Consider the following 17550-nt stretch of genomic DNA (forward strand, 5'->3'; position numbering starts at 1 on the left):
GAATTTTTAGTTAGTCTTCAAAGTTAATGTTTTGGTTGAAATCATCTTTATTTTTTAAAAAACAACAATAATTAGGAAATGTGTTCATTATACATTTAAAGTTGCATTCTCTTACATTGCAGTTCCTCAGTTTGAAACTACATGTAGTTATGTAGAAGCTACACTCGAAGAGTTTCTGACCTGGAACTGTGACCAGTCTAGTATTTCTGGACCATTTAGAGATTATGACCATTCCAAGTTCTGGGCTTATGCTGACTATAAATATTTTGTCAGTCTATTTGAAGACAAGACAGATATTTTCCAGGTAAGTCAGAACCTTCCTTCTAATCTTGGTAGGAATTTGTTTTTAAGAACACACAAATTAGAATCTCCCTGGCACCTTCTCTGCCTTTTTCTCTCATAAGTAATCGCCATGAGTCCTGGATATTTCACCCACTCAAACCGAAAGTTTGCTGAAGAGAAGTGTATCATTTGGCTCACACAGATGAGCAGGCTTCCTTGTTTTCCTGCTCACAAACTTCCTATACACCCTCGTTTGCTTTTAAACAGTGCTTGAGTCGGTTTGGAGTATGTTAGAAGCATAGATTGTATGTAAAACTTCATTGCCTCCTGACCTCCATGTAAGTTCTTGTCGCGTCAGCGAGGCAGATGAAAGCATAAAGCCGATTCTGTGAAGGAGCATTCCCTGGGCTGTGACCAGGCTGCTGCTGCAATTTCTACCTGCTCTAGGGGTTTTGGACAGCTGTTTTATCTGGCAGTTCATGGCCTGAGGCAGAGAACACTTGGCTTCCAGTATTTGGTAGCGGAAGCCCTATAGAAGTGTGGGAGTGACTTGCAGAAGTAAAATTATGGAAGTTCTTTGCCGTATGTTGACATAACTGACAACAGGAGTTTCCAGACTACCATATCCTCTTTTCTTTTAAATGTTTTCTACCTTAAACTGGCAGTTTATTTTGTGAGATAATTTTGCAAACTCTCTGCTCTTGTTTCCATGTGTGTCTTAGGTGTGGGGCAGGAATGGGAGCCATTCCAGAGGCTGTTTGGAGGACTCTGCCTTGCCCCCACTCAGGCCAAGGCTCCAGAGTCCTTCTTCCTGCCCCTTCTTTGTGGAGAGAAATATTTCACCATCCCTGCAGGCTGTTCACCTCTTTTCCTCTCTGCCACCACCCACTCTCTGGACTTGGCTTTCATAGGCTGATAGTTCTTTGGCTCCTCAGTAATTTTCCATTCAGTGTATATTTTTCTTCTTTATGTTGAGTCAAGATGTAAATACTGATGTTAACATAGGTATTATAATAGATCCTCCCATCTCAGCCTCCCGAGTTGCTGGAAGTATAGGAATGTGCCACTGCGCCTGGCTTAATTTTGCTTTTTTATATTAAAAAAAGGAAAAATGTGTCACCTTGCCCCATAGTTTTGTTGTTGTTGTTGTTGTTGTCGTTGTTGTTTTGAGATGGAGTCTCTGTCACCCAGGCTGGAATGCAGTGGCGCAATTTCAACTCCCTGCAACCTCTGCCTCCCAGGTTCAAGCAATTCTCCTGCCACAGCCACCGCCCACCCCTTAACCCCAGTAGCTGGGATTACAGGTGCCTGCCACCACACCCAGCTAATTTTTGTATGGTTTTGTAGAGACAGGGTTTCACCATGTTGGCCAGGGTGGTCTCGAACTCCCGACTTCAAGTGATCCACCAACCTAGGCCTCCCAAAGTGCTGGGATTACAGGCATGAGCCACTGCACCCAGCCTGTCATTGTTGTTGAGAATGTATTTTCATTCTCTTACCCATGAAAGAAATGCATAGGTTTTAAAAACACTCAGTAAATGACTCTGAATTCAAAGTCAATACCAAATCTACTATTTACTCATTTTTAAATGATAATTTTAAGGTAGATGTTTTTTCTTACAACCTTAATTGTGATCACTTTATGGTTCTTTAATTATGGAACTTACAGATTTCATAGTTAACTTTAGAAGTGTTTTGTTATGTTTCTCATACTCACCCCCCACCACTCTGTAAATCAGACTAGTACTTTACTCCATATTTCAGGTAAAATATTGCTTAATAGTAACATTGATCAAGTACTTACTTTTGGGGGGAATTTTTCTAATGTTTTACATTTATAATCCTCAAAGTAACTCTATGATTTAATAATTATCCCCATTTTAAGAAAAATGAGACCCAAAGAGGTTAAGTAAACCTTTTCTAAGATTATACAACTACGAAGGGGTAACCCAAATAGTCTGCTTTCAGAGCTTTAGCTACTCCAGAGCTTTGATGACTACTGTGCCTACAGAGGGTGTGCATACATTCAGTCCCATTGGGACTCTCTGTCCTGAGTCTAGGCTCACTCTGCCTTGGATGAGTCTTTGATCTGACCTCAGTAGTTCTGTCTCATCCCAGGCAAGGCAGCACTGAGCAGTATGTGACCTGTCCATTAAGTGTGGATATAAAGGGCAGTCTTTTTGGCAATGTGCTGGAATTCTAACTGAGCCCTTATAAAATCTGATATTTTGAGTTGAATGAGTTTTCTCTCAGCTCATATTATGGCAATTAATTCTGCTATGAATAACCACATCCATTAGGATTATATCACCTTTTGTCTCGAAATTTTCTGGGCTCCAAGTCTTCTTACATCACAGGTACCTATGTTGGTTTAATTCATTCAGCTACCAAGTCTTATTACTTGTGTTTCAAGCTTTCTTATATCTGTCATAAAATGGTGGGTAGTTAAGCATTAAAATGGGTACATTTAAAAAATGTTTATTAATTTATTTAAAATGACACAACCCGCTATATGTTAACATAATAATATTTTTAAGAAAATAACTATATTCAAAAAATTTTCAATGTCATCAGAGGGATGGATTGTTGTACATTTTGGCATGTCTCCTTGATGTCTGGCTGTAAGAAGACAGCTGGATTTTCTGCTTCTCCATTCAAGCTATTGCAATTTGTTGGTTTGTTTAAAGTATATGAAGAAAATTTTGCCTCACACACATATGAAACTGAAAAAGGGAGGAGTATTTATTAATAACAGCCTTTTCAGATAATTGTGGATTGTTTTTATACCACACCACACTTGATGAGAGGTAGTTTCTTAAAGGCTCATTAGTTGCAATATAAAACCTGAACCTGTAATGAATGAACTCTGTACCCTTGTAATAAAATCCATTGGTCTGTCTTGCGCAGAATGGATCTTATGTAATGTTATCATGGACCATTTGGAAAATATTGGTTTACTGAATTATGTAGATCTTCCAAATGTTGACACATTTTCAGTATACTTGATACATTTCATTATTCAAAAAGTCATGTTTGTTAATACCACTGTTCTTATCAGAAAAAAGTCTTAGGAAGCTTTCAGGCTCATGTATTTCTTTTTCTTTTTTTTTGAGACAGAGTCTGACTCTGTCACCCAGGCTGGAGTGCAATCACATGATCTTGGCTCACTGCAACCTCCGCCTCCTAGGTTCAAGCAATTCTCCCGCGTCGGCCTCCCGAGTAGCTGGGAGTATACACCGTGCCTGGCTAAATTTTAGATTTTTAGTAGAAATGGTGTTTCACCATGTTGACCAGGCTGGTCTCGAACTCCTGAACTCAAGTGATCTGCCTGCTCAGCCTCCCAAAGTGCTGGGATTGCAGGCATGAGCCATCATGCCCAGCCCAAAATATAACTTTTAAAATAATACAATTAATTATAATTACTCTCCAAAACTTACAAAGGATAAATATTTCAATCCAAATTTCAAACAGCCCCTTAAATTGACGTTGTACATTAGCAATTGTCTGAGTTTCTTTTTCCTTAGAAAAATTACCTTAGGTACATAAACAGAAAAGAGGTAATTAACTCTCTACCCACCGATAGGCTCGATAAACACCTTAATTCTTACATTCCAACTTGTCTCATCAGAAAGCATCATTGGCCATCGGATGCCATTATTCATTATCAAATCACCTGCCTCAATTTCAACATGCTCTCATAGCTATGTTTTAAAGTCCAAGACATGTTACAACTATTCTTCCATCTACTGTATTTTGGGAATCTGTGACCTGGTGACTTAACAAGGCTCCTGACCTTCAGTAGCCAATTCAAATCACAATGTCAAATGGAATCTACCTGAGAAGCATTCTTGGGGCAAAATTCCTTTTATTACATGTTGATTCTTAATGACTTCAATTATGATGATACTTACTGATAATTGCAAAAGGTAAAACCCGTCATTCTTACCTAATGAGTCTGAAAGAAAGAAATTTTGTTTTGTACTGTCACAAATTCCCTACCTTTCTAGGAAAGTAGAGAACAAAATGTTCAAAACAAGTGCTTTATTTAGATTAGTCAGTGATATGATGTATAACTAAAAAATAATAAGATTAATTTTATTTGCTATACACAAAAGTCAGTTAAGTGTCAAAATCATACTTTTAGGCCATCTTGAGGCTACAGGATATTTTCCAATCATACCAATATATTTATCAATATACATATTTTTCATAGATAAATTTAATTTGTGGAAGAAAAGAGTTAATAGGAGGAAACTTCAAGTAGAGGCTGTAAGTAAAAACTTACAAAACTAGTAGAGAGCCAGGGAGATTAAGAATTTCTTACCAAGGCTGACAAATGCTACACTGATTAACTAGAAGCCGCAGAGAATTTGACAAAGGTGAAGCTAGGGGTTTAAGTCAAAACATTCTCTGAGGGGTCCTAAAGACCCAGAGAAATATCAAAACAAGAAATGGTAAGAGTAGGAAAAAATCCACTTATGTAATCATTCAAATACCTATTATGTATTCAGCAGTATGTTAGCAGTTTACAGGAGTAAAAAATTATAAAATATAGCCCAAAGAGCTTACAATATTGTTAAAGGAACAGGAGGACACAAACGTTCTGTGTCACTTACCATTTAAATAGTAATCCAAATAAAACATATAGGAAGGAAGGCAAGGGACAGATGGATATGGGTACAAGTGGTTGAGAAGGTTTCATAGCCAAGGCTGAACCTGAGCCAGGTCCTAAAACATAGAACTTTAACAGGCAGAAATTGAAAGGGGCATGAGCAGAGGCCAGGAGGTAAGAGAGGGCATAGGTCAGTGAGGAGACTGGACAGGGCCTTACGCAGAGCAGACAGGTGGCGTCAGCCATACTTGGGAGGGTCTTAAATGCTATCCTTATATAATTTTAAGTTATAAAATGTTTGTGAACATGATTAAAGTATTTCAATTTTAATCTGGAGTATGACTTAAAATGTATTTTCATAAGAAACTGTTTTAGAATTACTTAGAGGAGGAGTCAGAACAGAAGAACATAGAGTAATTACAGTTGTGATGTTGTAAACCAGAGTGGCCCATAGACCCCTGGGGGTCCCTGACAACCTTTCAGAGGATCTTTGAGATAAAAATTATTTTCATAATACTTCTAAGGTGATATTTGCTTATTTCACAGTGTTGACATTTGCACTGATGGTACAAATGCAATGGTGAACAAAACTGCTAGTGTCGAGACAGTGGGATCAAAGTGTACTAATAGCATTGTATTAAAAAAATACATACACAACTTTATTGGGGTATAACTGATATATAATAAACAGCATATATTTAAGGTGAACAGTTTGATTAAGTTTTACGTATACATACACCCAAGAAATTATCACCACATTCAAGATGACAAACATTTTGATCATGTCCAAAAGTTTCCCAGTGTCCCTTCATAACCTGTCTCTCCCTACACCCTCATTCTCAGACACCACTGATGTAGTACTTTCTGTCACTGCAGGTTAGTTTGGCAGTTCTAGAATTTCGTAGAAATGGAATCATATAGTAAGCACTCCTTTTTCATGCCAATACTATTCAAAGGAGGAGACAGACATAGTTAACATCAAAACAAGGAAACCCAAGGTAGAGAGGGTCATTTTATCACAATAAAAGGTCAATTCACCAAGCGGACATAATAATCCCAAATGTGTATGAACCCAATAACAGTTTCAAAATACATGAACAAAACTGACGAATCTAAAGTGAGAAAAACACAAATATACAATTATAGCAGGGGGATTTCAATACCTCTGTCTCTATAATGGGTAAAACAAATATACAGAAAATCAGTAAGCACACAAAAGACTTGAACAATCCACTTGATTTCATTGACATTTATAAAACACTCCACCCAACAACAGAAAACACATTATTTCCAAGTGCACATGGAACGTTTATCAAGATTGATTATATTCTGGGCTATAAAACAAGTTTCAATAATTTAAAAGGATTTAAGTCATACAAAGTATGTTCTCTCACCACAACAGAATTAAATTAAAAATTCATGACAAAAAGATAGCTGAAAAATCCCCAAATATTTGAAATTAAACCTTAAACTTCTAAATAATCCATAAGTCAAATAGTAAATCACAAGGAAAATTAGGAAATATTAGGCTGGTCCTTGACTATAAGTCAAGGCTGAAGAGATATGCTAAGCAACAGTCTGCAAGTAAGAGACAGGGAGGCCCAATATTAGCCTTGGTATAATTTAGTTGCTTAAAAAGAAAAGTGCCGTCTGACAGTGCATTAATGGTATGATGTCCGGGTCATGGAATGTTACAATTCCATGGATACGGGTTCTGTGTAGACTGTGTCTGGGGTTCAGTTTGGGAGCCAGGCTTTAGGCCTGTTGACAAATAAAGGAAATTGAGAGAAGAGCAATTGGAAGGAAAAGTTAATGCTGCTGCATCTAGGTTAAAAAAAATAATAATAAAGGAGAAGCTGGACAGTCTTTCTGATAACTTAAAAATAGCAATTTTTGGCAGGAAATAAACTTGTTCTCTTTAGTTATAGAAAGCAAACCTAGGATCCTCCTCTGTAAGCTACCAGGAAGTAGATACTGATTTTGTAGTAAGTGGTCAACCAGCTAGCTCCTTTCCCTCCCAAGCTAGCTACTTTTGCTCTTTTCAGGGATGGTGTAGAATAGAACTTTCTGAGAATAGATGATTTTTAAAGATTTTTCCAACTCTTGAGGTATGTTTGAGTAGACTCCAGGACAGATCACCCTACTGATCACCCTTTTTGGTTTTACAGATGTAGCACCCAAACAGGGCCTCCTGTTTCTAGCAAGACTCAAGACAGATTCCTGGGCCCACATTGACTTCAGACATTTGACTACCCATAAGTAGCTAAACTTACTTGGGCAGAGAAGCCCAACTCTCAATGCTGTCTATTTTTACACTGACAATTTTGCTTTTTTTTTTTTTTTTTTTTTTTGAGACAAGGTCTTGCTCTGTCACTCAGGCACTCAGGCTGGAGTGCTGTGGTGCAAACAGCTCACTGCAGCCTTAACCTCCCAAGCTCAAATGATCCTCCCTCCTCAGCCTCCTGAGTAGCTGGGACCACAGGTGCATGCCACCACATCCAGCCAATTTGTTAAAAAAAAGTTTTTGTAGAGACAGAGCCTCACCAAACATTGCCCTCGCTGGTCTTGAACTCGTGGACCCAGGCAGTCCTCCCACCTCAGCCTCCCAGATTGCTGGAATTACAGGCATGAGCCACCACACCTGGCTGACAGTTTTGCTTTTCAAGTCATTACTGTTAGACAAGAGGCCAGGGAAGCCTCTCCTCAGTTTCTCATACAGTAACCTCACCCTGTAGAAAAATCTTTCTTCAGTGATTCTTTCCAAAGCAGGGCTCTAGAACAGGGTTTTTCATGTGGGGTTGGTCTGTCACTTCTTTGAAAGTATATATGAAATTTCATGTGTGCTTTTTCTGAGGAGAAGGGGCTTTGGTATTCATTAGATTCCTGCAGGGACGTATCTATAAGATTAAGAATCACATAACCTGTCTCTTCTTAGCTAAGACAAGTCTCTTTTTTCCTTTTTATACTGAATGGCTTTCAGCTACCTTTAGTTAAATTCTTCAGACTGAGGTGTGGTAAATTGTTCAACAAGGACCAGGTTAATTGGAAGCCTCCCCTAAGCTCCCTGCTTGGGTACAGGGCTCTCCTGCTGTGATCTTAAAGCATTTCCTGCATATTTGTGTCAGAGCACTTGTTACATCATGTTGAAAGGCTCTGTTTATAGGATTATCGCCCATTATTAGATTTGAAGGGTTGGCCTGTGTTACATTAATTTTTGTATCCCCAACACCCAGCATCACACCAGGTGTATGCTCAAAAATGTCATTGGCCTGAACTATTTTAACCATCATAAGTCAGTGGATTCTTCTTTCCCTCCCAAGCAGCCAGTGTGTTCCAAGGTCTAACCCTGAGCCTGGTACTAAGTTAGGCATTGAGAAAACAGGGGTAAGCTCCCAGTATGGAGGTTATAGGCTATATGCAGAGAGAACAGGATTTTTACCACCCACTGGAACTGCCACATGTGAGCCATATGCATTTACAGTGGTGCTGACCTTGCAAAAATTCCCCCTTCTATGTCAGACATTAGTTATGTGCACGTATTCAACCATTTTCATCACTCAAAACAAAAATGAAAAAAAAGTGCCCTTTCTAGTCTTCCTCAAAACCATCCATTAAATTTCTCTTTAAAATCCTTTCTTTTTGAATACAGCTGTTAATGTTTTCCCTCTAAAAATAGAAAATTTGGACTGCAGTTACTGATAAAAGGAGTGTCAGCATTGAGAATGATGTTCTGCACATAGAAGTGGGGTTTTTTTTCTTTGCTTTTGTTTTTTAAAACCAAAAGGAAAATTTCGTGAGTAAAATAAAAATAAGGCAGAACCATCATGCCTGGTTCACTAGTATGTTCTTTTTCTTTTCTAGCTTATAAATCTGTTTAATCACATGGATTTTGGTTTATGTGTGACCCTATTTTTCTGTGCTGCAAATGCACCGTTGGCTTCTAAAAGTATAGGCTTTTCCCAGTAGTTGACTTGAGCAGGATTTGCCCACAGAACCAGGCATATGAAGAGTCTAAGTCCAGAGCACTGTGCTGTCTCTGTTCTAAAGATCATTGCACTTAAGAAGTTCATGACTTTGGGGAGTATATTGAAAGCCATCCATGGATGTATATTTCAAAAGATGTACTTTGACACCCTCACCTGAAGACTGATCTAGTAGGTATGAGCTAAGGCTCCAGCATTGATAGTTTTAAGTAACCCCACTAATGTAGGAGAAGGCTTCTTTTATGTGGTCATTGAAGTACATAAAGTTAGTAAGTTGCATATATACACAAATATATGCACTGCTTAGAGGGAATAAGGATTTCTGACTTCCTCGGTTGCGTCTCAGAGATATTTGAAATAATGACGTTTCCACTGTATTCACTGTTTTAACTGCCCAAAACACGCTTTCCCTAAATATCAGCAGAATCCTGTCTGTTTCCAACTCTAAAATGTAAGCTTCATCTGAGTGGGCATTTTGTCTCTTTTGTTCATTGATTCATTACAAGCTTCCAGAACAGTGCCTGGCATGTTGTAAGTAGTCAGTAAATATTTGTTGAATGATTACTATTAGTGTGGTTATTCAAATATGTTATTGGCTAGAAAGATTTCTTGAACTGCCCTGGAAACCTAACCTCTTCCATCTGTAGCATTTTGCATAACAGAATATTCCAACTGCCAAATAACAGATGTGCAAGTGAAAATGGGCAACATTACCATACAGAGAAGTTGGTTAGTTCTTGATGGATTGCAACTTTATTTCAAAACAGGATGTGAAATGGTCTGACTTCGGGTTTCCTGGAAGAAATGGACAGGAAAGTACATTGTGGATTGGCTCCTTGGGAGCCCACACACCCTGTCATCTGGACTCCTATGGTTGTAACTTGGTATTCCAGGTACAAGGAAGGTAATGTGTGTGTGTGTGTGTGTGTGTGTGTGTGTGCACCTGTGCATGCATGCATCAGGGGTGGCAGAGAGAATAGGGCAGTACCCCAAGGTGTAGTCCCAGCCCCATTCTGTTAGCCTGCCTTATGATTGGGGCAGACCTCTTAACCTCTGGTTTTGGTTTCTCCTCTGTGAAATGAGAACAGTTAAAATGGTGGTTTACAGGTGAGTGCTTTGCCGTGATCAGGATTGTCTTCAGAGAGTTGATTCTAGAATTCTGGGATTCCACTCCCAGGTCAGCTAGACAGCTCTCTGCTTGTTTTTTTTTTGTTTTGTTTTTTTTTTTTTTTTTTTGTAAATTAGAGACATTTGAGACAGAGTCTTGCTCTGTTGCCCAGGCTGGAGTGCAATGCGTGATCCTAACTCCTAGACCTCAAGCCATCCTCCCGCCTCAGCCTCTCAAGTACCTAGGACTACAGGTGTGTGCCACTATGCCCAGCTAATTTTTTAAAAATTTTGTTTAGAGATGGAGTCTTTCTACGTTGCTCAAGCTAGTCTTGAATTCCTGGCCTCAAGCAATCCTCCTGCCTTGGCCTCTCAAAGTCCTGCTGTGAGTCACTATGCCCAGCCTATGCTTAGCTTTTCTTTTTTACATGAGTTTGTAGTTTTCAAACTTTTATTTTAAAATGGGAACACCCTTTCTCCAAATCTAAATAAATAAGAGCAGAGCAGTTTGTTGAAAGGAAGAGGCTCCACTGTTGCCCTCAAGCTCCCCTCCAAGGGATGCCAGCGATCCTGATTTGAAAAATACTGGACCCTTTAAACTCTAAATTTTAGTTTGTGCCTACCTGACACAATACAGTGTATTGTTACCTTAGGTCAGTTTTTGTCTCCATCTATCTGTGGACTCTAGAAGGGATAGGCAGTGCTTCTGGTTTCTGGAGTTCTACGAGAGTCTTAAGTGTTTATGCCACTTGGAGGATGTACTCAGATGTATGTGCAGCCTTATTTTCCCCTAATTAATGATGCCCCAGTCTTTTCTCCTGGTCATGTGGGATATTTACAGGGCAGCACAGAGAGTAAAACAGAAAAGGCCATGTACAAGTTCTCAGACCTATTAGATGTAAAAAGAATTGTGAATAGGTTCAGGAGAAACAGTCAGTACGTCTGTGGATACATTTCACATGTGAAGAACTCTGAAAATTACAGAATGGTAGAAGCTATCCACTCTCTGATGCATTTCATCTTTATTAAAGGGCACAGAATGTGTCAGGTACATAGCTACACGCTGTGGATGCAAGAGTCAATCAAATGAGTGTGGTCTCAACCTTTGTGGAGTTAACAGGCTAAAACCTTAAACTTGGTAAGAGAGACAACATTTTAAGTAGCTGCTGTCCATGTGTTCTGAATTGGGAAACAAGCCAGAGAAATTCAAGTTGGAAAAACATTATCAAAAAATACCTGAATTCTTTCTATGATATAAAGTTAATATCACTTTTTTTTAACTTTGTAATAAGACATTTTCTGGCCTTATATAACTCTGGAATAATAAAATAGCTTTCGTAAATACCCATTGAGTATCCTTCTGTACAGGGACCATGTGTTACAGTAGGTACAGAGGTGAGGGAGTAATACACCATCTCTACCGTGGGAGAGCTCACAACCAGATTGCAGGCAAGCCGACAGACAGCCGTGATACAAGGCAGAATGCCCATGCTCTAGAGGAAGGTTTCACAGAGCTGTAGGACTGAGAAGTAGAAGAGGTCATGTTCCTGTTGGAAAGATCAGGGAAGATTTCACAGAGGAGCTGCCATTTGTGGTGGGCCTTGAAGGATAGATAAGTGCTCGAAAGACCCAGATGGGAAGGGCAGAGGGACCCTGAGAAAGCATGGGGTGTAGAGAGGACCCCTTAATTTGTCCAGTATATGTTGTGCATTGGAGACAGAGGGAGTAGACCAGAAAGGCAGGTAGGTTGAGTCCCCAGTGTCTTGACTTCCAGGCAAACACTGTTACTCTCTGTTCTTTCAGCATCCAGAAGCATGAGAGGTTTTTAAAGCAGGAGATCGCATGGTGATTGAATACCTTTTCTGATAGAAGGATTCATGCATTTTACATTTTTTAAGCCAAACAAAGCAGATTGGATGGGATGGTTATCATTATGGCTATTCCTTTGGGAAATATTGCTATGGTGCAGGGGAAGGAACTGGGATCTGGAGAAGCCAGGAGATCTGTGACCTCGTTCTGAATCTACCACCACCCCAGTGAGTGACACTGAGCAAGCTCTGAGTCTTTCTGCCACTACTTTGAAAATGAAATTAGACTGATGATCTCTTCAGAGCCCTTCCAACTCTAACATTCGCAGCATATTGATACTGAAAACTGCTTTCAAACTAATACAGTGGAATGGAGCAGCTCTTAAAGCTTAAATTAAATTAAAGCTTTAAGATTGGGCAAACAGCTTTTGAACCTCAATGGTTTTTAAACTGATGACTGTGTAAACTGATAGACTGCCTTATAGCTCCGAAATGAATTTTTTTTTTTTTTTTTAGATACATGGTCTTGCTTTGTCACCCAGGCTGGAGTGCAGTGGCACAGTCATAGCTCACTGCTTCCTCAAAACTCCTGGGCTCAAACAATCCTCCCACCTCAGCCTCCTGAGTAGCTAGGACTACAGGCACACACCATCACACCTGGCTAATTTTTTCAGAAAAATTTTTATAGGGATGAGGTACTGCTATGTTTCCCAGGCTCCAAGGCTAGTCTCTATCCTGGCCTCAAGCAATCCTTCTGCCTTGGCCTCCCAAAGTGCTGAGGTTACAGGCAGTGAGCCACTACACATGGCCTGAATGTAAATGTTTACTGAAGAGTAAAGCATTTCATTATTTCTATAAAACCTTCAAATTTCTAAAGCAAAATAAGACTTCAGTATATACTACTTAGTTCGAAAACAGCAGCCCCTGTTTCTTGGTTCTGAAAGGACTTGATAGCCCCACTCTAACAACTGCAAGGGGTCACTAGAGGGCTTTGGGCTTCTTCTCTCAGAACTAGGTTTTTCCTTCTTTTCTCTTTGCCTCCCCATCTAAACATCTAGATGTCTAGGTCTCTTTTTTTTCTCATACTTCCCTTGCTTTTGCCTCAGATGTCTTCCCCCTATTGGCATAAAGCATAGGTGTGTCTAGTGTTTTGTGAGTTAGAATTTATTACCTCCATTTTCAAAACTGTTTTAAGTGAGAAACATTTGACAGTTTTCTTTTTGAAAATTCCCACATTATACTGCTTTATTTATGTGGTGTTATTTGTGCATGTCCACTCCCTAATGGATTAACTTAACAAATGTTTAACTTAAGGAATTTATATATAACCCAAACAGGGAGAAGTCTGGAAACTATTTGGTGGATGGAACTATGAGTGTTTGCTCTGAATAAGATAAGAATACAGATATTTGAAAGGGTGGGGGTTATTGTGAATAGCTCTAGAGTCAGGGATGAAAACTATGAGAAGGCAGACTTTGATTTGAGATAAGAAAGAATGATCTTACGAACTAGATTCTGTCCCAGCAATGTAAGAGGCTGCCTTACGGTGTCCTGGGACATCCATGAGGCAGCCCCTTAGTTGCTACACAGCCTTCCACCCAGTATCTGCAGAGGGATTCTAGCGCTGAGTCAGAGATGGCCAGGTGACCACTGATGGTGCTTGTATTCCCTTAGGGATCGAATTTAAATGAGTGAAAATGAACACTTAGCTTTTGCCTTCTTACATGTTTTGTCTTAAGATCAGAGTACTAACTTGTATCTTTTTTCTTTTTTTTTTTTAATTAGGAAACGATGGCATCTCTTTCCTCCTGAAGATACTCCTTTCCTTTATCCAACTAGAATCCCTTATGAAGAATCTAGTGTGTTCAGTAAAATCAATGTTGTCAATCCTGATTTAAAGCGTTTTCCTCAGTTCCAGAAAGCTCAAAGACATATGGTTACACTGAGCCCAGGACAGGTAATAAGGCTTTAAAACTTTAATGACCTGCCAGGGGACACCACAGCTGTAACTCTCTGAAGTCCTTATGCTGTGTGCTTCCCTTCCCCGCGCAGTACAAATGAGAATGGCTTCCTTCCCTCTGCTCTGCTGTTGGAAGGTAGCCGCCCCAGCTGTAGGCTTCAGACAGGTACACCTCTGCTTCACAGGTCCTGGAAAGGAAATGGCAAGAGGGAACACAGCTCCTCCTATTGGTAAAGAGGAGAATGGACTTTGGAGGAAGACAGTCTACAGAGTCATTTTCATTTAGGTCAGGAGAAAATGTTCAAGGCATGGGTACTTGAGCATCTCTGGAACATTTAATCACAGTTAATATCTGTTCAATTATGATAGAACTGAACCCAGACACATAAACACAGGTCGGAATGCATCCAGGTGTGAGCCAACAGGGGCAGAAGGAACTGAGAATGTTTGCTTTTAAGCAAGAATGGATGTTGTTTTCATAAATTACTAACTCTGAAACATTTCCAAAGGTATTATACATAGTGCTGCTTCCCAGTGAGGAAAATTTCCTTTTCAACATTGGCGCTTGCTGTCTGATATTTCATTAATAATTTGAAAGGTTTTCTTAGTCACTTAAAGAGACTTTATTCTCTTGATTATCCCTCTCCCTTCCATTGTACCCGTCTCACTCACTCTTTTCCTGCTTCCTTCACTAAAGCATTATCAACTCAAACAATTTCACTTCACTGAGTTGCCTCAACCTGTTAGTCACTCTGCATTCACCTCTCCCCACAGCCCCTGACAGCAACTAATCTTTTTCTATCTCTGTAGATTTGCCCATTGTGGACATTTCACGTGGTGCAATATTATGATACAGGGCCTTCTGTGTCTGACTTCTTTCACACAGCATAATGTATTTAAGGGTCATCCACATTGTAGAATGTTACTAGCACTTCATTTCTTTTTTATGGCTTAATAATATTCCATTGTGTGGCCATATAACATTTTGTTTATCCATTCATCAGTTGATGGACATTTGGGTTGTTTCTGCTTTGTTGGCTATTATAAGTAATGCTGCTTTGAACATTCATGTACAAGTTTTGTGTGTACATATGTCTTCATATGTACACATGTGTTTTCAATACTCTTGGGTATACCTAGGAGTAGAATTGCTGGGTTACATGGTAACCCTCTGTTTAACTTTTTGAGGAGTTGTCAAACTGTTTTCCATAGCAACTGTACTATTTTACATTCCCACCAGCATTGTATGAGGGTTCCAGTTTCTTCACATCTTTCCCAACACTTGTTTTTCTTTTTTATCATTATTTTTACAGCCATTCCAGAGAGTGTGAAGTGGTTGCCAATCATTTTCTCTTCTGTCTTTAATAGCCAAATTTGAATGACTGGTTTTGTTCATTGTATCAGTTTTCCTTACCTCCTGTCTGTTCTTTAATCCACTCAAACCCAGCTCTTTCTCTCACCACTTTACTGAAACTTTACTCTGATAGGACATGCATAACCTACTTATGACTGTCAAGTGGACTTTCATAGTTTCCAGTTTTCCTGAAAGGATCTTTCTATTTCCCAGTCCTGCCTTGTTCATAGCAAATACCAGTAGTTTCCTAAATCTGAAGCCCAAAAGCTTCATATCATCTCCATCTGCTCTGCTCTCAATAGGAAATCTCATACTGAGTCTGGATAGATGCCATCCTTCTTGACTCTGCCCATTGCTTTTGTTTATTATACCTTCCTATTTATATTTTAACATTTAATAAGTGGGCCTTTGCAAATATCTGCTGTCCTTCTCAGACTCTCTCAATACCACTATTTTAACCATCCCCCTACTTAGAATTTCTCAGTGACTCCTAATGCCTACCAGATAAAATCTAAATTCTTATTTTGAAGTCCACTGTCCCTTCCCTACCTTATCTCCCATTATTCCCTCTGTGATAGTAAGACTGACCTACTTGCTATCCTCTATAGTCCTACCTCCCTCTCCTGTACCTCTTATCCTTCCTGGCATGTCTTCATTCTTTTCTCAGTCTGAATTCTCTCCTAGCCCGGGTTCAAATCACACTTCCTCCATCCATGTTGCCCCTGACCTCCCTAGTTCATGCCTGTTTCACCTACCTCTGAAATTCTCAAACATCATTTTCTTCTAATTTACCACTTCTATAATGCCACCTTTCTTTACTTTATCTTCTTATTGGCTAGATTTCGAACTGTGAGAATACAGAAGCCATGTCCTATGTGTTTTACCTATGCCCTTTCTCAGAATGCATGCAACTATTTTGTGATGGAAAGGAGGAAAAATTAGAATCTCAGAATCATGTACTAAGATTTAGGCGCAGACGAAGAAGGCCCAGGATTAAAGAGAATAGAGATGCTGGCAGTATCCTTTGTAGAACATGTGAACTTGTCAATAAAAAAGGAGTAAAAGGAAAAAAGGATTGCGGGGTTTTTTTCCTTTGCTTTTCTCCAGCAATATTATTGTGAATTCATTTGTATTCCTTTTTTTCCTAGCAGCCTCAATTAGGGTCTGAGTCTGACATAAAAATGAAATGTCCTGTTCTTGTGCTAACCATTCTTTGTTTGGTTTTCAGGTTCTGTTTGTTCCCAGACACTGGTGGCATTATGTAGAATCCATTGATCCTGTCACTGTCAGTATAAACTCATGGATTGAACTGGTACTTTTTCATTTCGTTTTGTTTTTTTAAGTAAGTGCAGATCATGCTTTTAAAAGATGTATGAGGTCTGGCTGTACAACTTGGTAATTAATTTTTTTAACCAATGCTTCAGTATTTTTTTGTTGCAGTGCACTATAACTTATGCATTCTGTCCTCTGTTAATGGATGTTTAGGTTGGAAATTGGAATTTTAGTGGTGTGCCACTCTCTTTCTTTTAAGTACACAGAATGGGCCTGATGCTGGCAGGCAGGGTCCTTTCCCTTGACCATGTTGTTAGGAAAATTGTGTTGGGTCTGGCCAGATTTGCCGATATGTGTCCCTTGTTGCCACTCCTCTTCCATACTGTCTGGGCTGGAAATACCTGCTTCTTTTTTTTTTTTTTTTTTTTTTGAGACGGAGTCTCACTCTGTCGCCCAGGCTGGAGTGCAGTGGCCGGATCTCAGCTCACTGCAAGCTCCGCCTCCTGGGTTCACGCCATTCTCCTGCCTCAGCCTCCCGAGTAGCTGGAACTACAGGTGCCTGCCACCTCGCCCGGCTAGTTTTTTGTATTTTTTAGTAGAGACGGGGTTTCACCGTGTTAGCCAGGATGGTCTCAATCTCCTGACCTTGTGATCCGCCCGTCTTGGCCTCCCAAAGTGCTGGGATTACAGGCTTGAGCCACCGCGCCCGGCCAATACCTGCTTCTTGGTTCAAGGTCATTACTAATTGCAGAATTCTGTCTTGGCTTCTATGTATTCTCAAAGCGGAGTCTGTCTTTCAGTGCTAGGTTTTTATCATTTCGTTTCTGCCAGAGGCCTTTCCTTCCTATGTGTTATGCTTAATCCTGGTTGCCTGCTCTGTTTGACAATTAGAATAGCTGCTTGTTATGCTCAAGTCTGTCTCTTCAACTGGGGCCATAATTGCAGCTGGCTCTTTTTAACCAGAGGCCCTGACTGCATCTCTGCTCTCCTTGACCTGAAGCCTGGATTGCATCTCTCTGCTCTGTTTGACAGCCGCATCCTCTCCCTAGTCTAGTTTTTCCTATCCTTTGGTAATAGGAATGGCTTTGGAATCAGTGGAACAGAAGGAATATTGTAACAAAGCTATATTGTGTGGGCTTAGACAAGAGTTGTAGGCCTTGAGGCTTAGGTGA

General features: G+C 39.8%; 1 protein-coding gene across 12 annotated transcripts in view; it reads left to right on the top strand.

Annotated features, from left to right (window-relative positions):
* HSPBAP1 (HSPB1 associated protein 1) overlaps positions 1–17550 on the top strand; it is a 47808-nt gene that overhangs the window by 21347 nt on the left and 8911 nt on the right. For 3 of the 12 annotated variants that reach the window (XM_045385509.3, XM_005547972.5, XM_065539137.2), the window contains exons 3-6: positions 123–304; positions 9645–9781; positions 13578–13749; positions 16335–16418. In XM_045385509.3, the coding sequence (XP_045241444.1) occupies positions 123–304; positions 9645–9781; positions 13578–13749; positions 16335–16418 (575 nt within the window). Of the gene's footprint in view, positions 1–122; positions 305–9644; positions 9782–10157; positions 10239–11865; positions 12021–13577; positions 13750–16334; positions 16419–17550 lie in introns of those variants that run through there. The other 9 variants (XM_045385510.3, XM_005547973.5, XM_074033302.1 and 6 more) reach the window with 8 other exon arrangements.

This window comes from Macaca fascicularis, chromosome 2, assembly GCF_037993035.2.
Source record: "Macaca fascicularis isolate 582-1 chromosome 2, T2T-MFA8v1.1".
In the NCBI taxonomy this organism is placed as follows: Eukaryota; Metazoa; Chordata; class Mammalia; order Primates; family Cercopithecidae; genus Macaca; species Macaca fascicularis.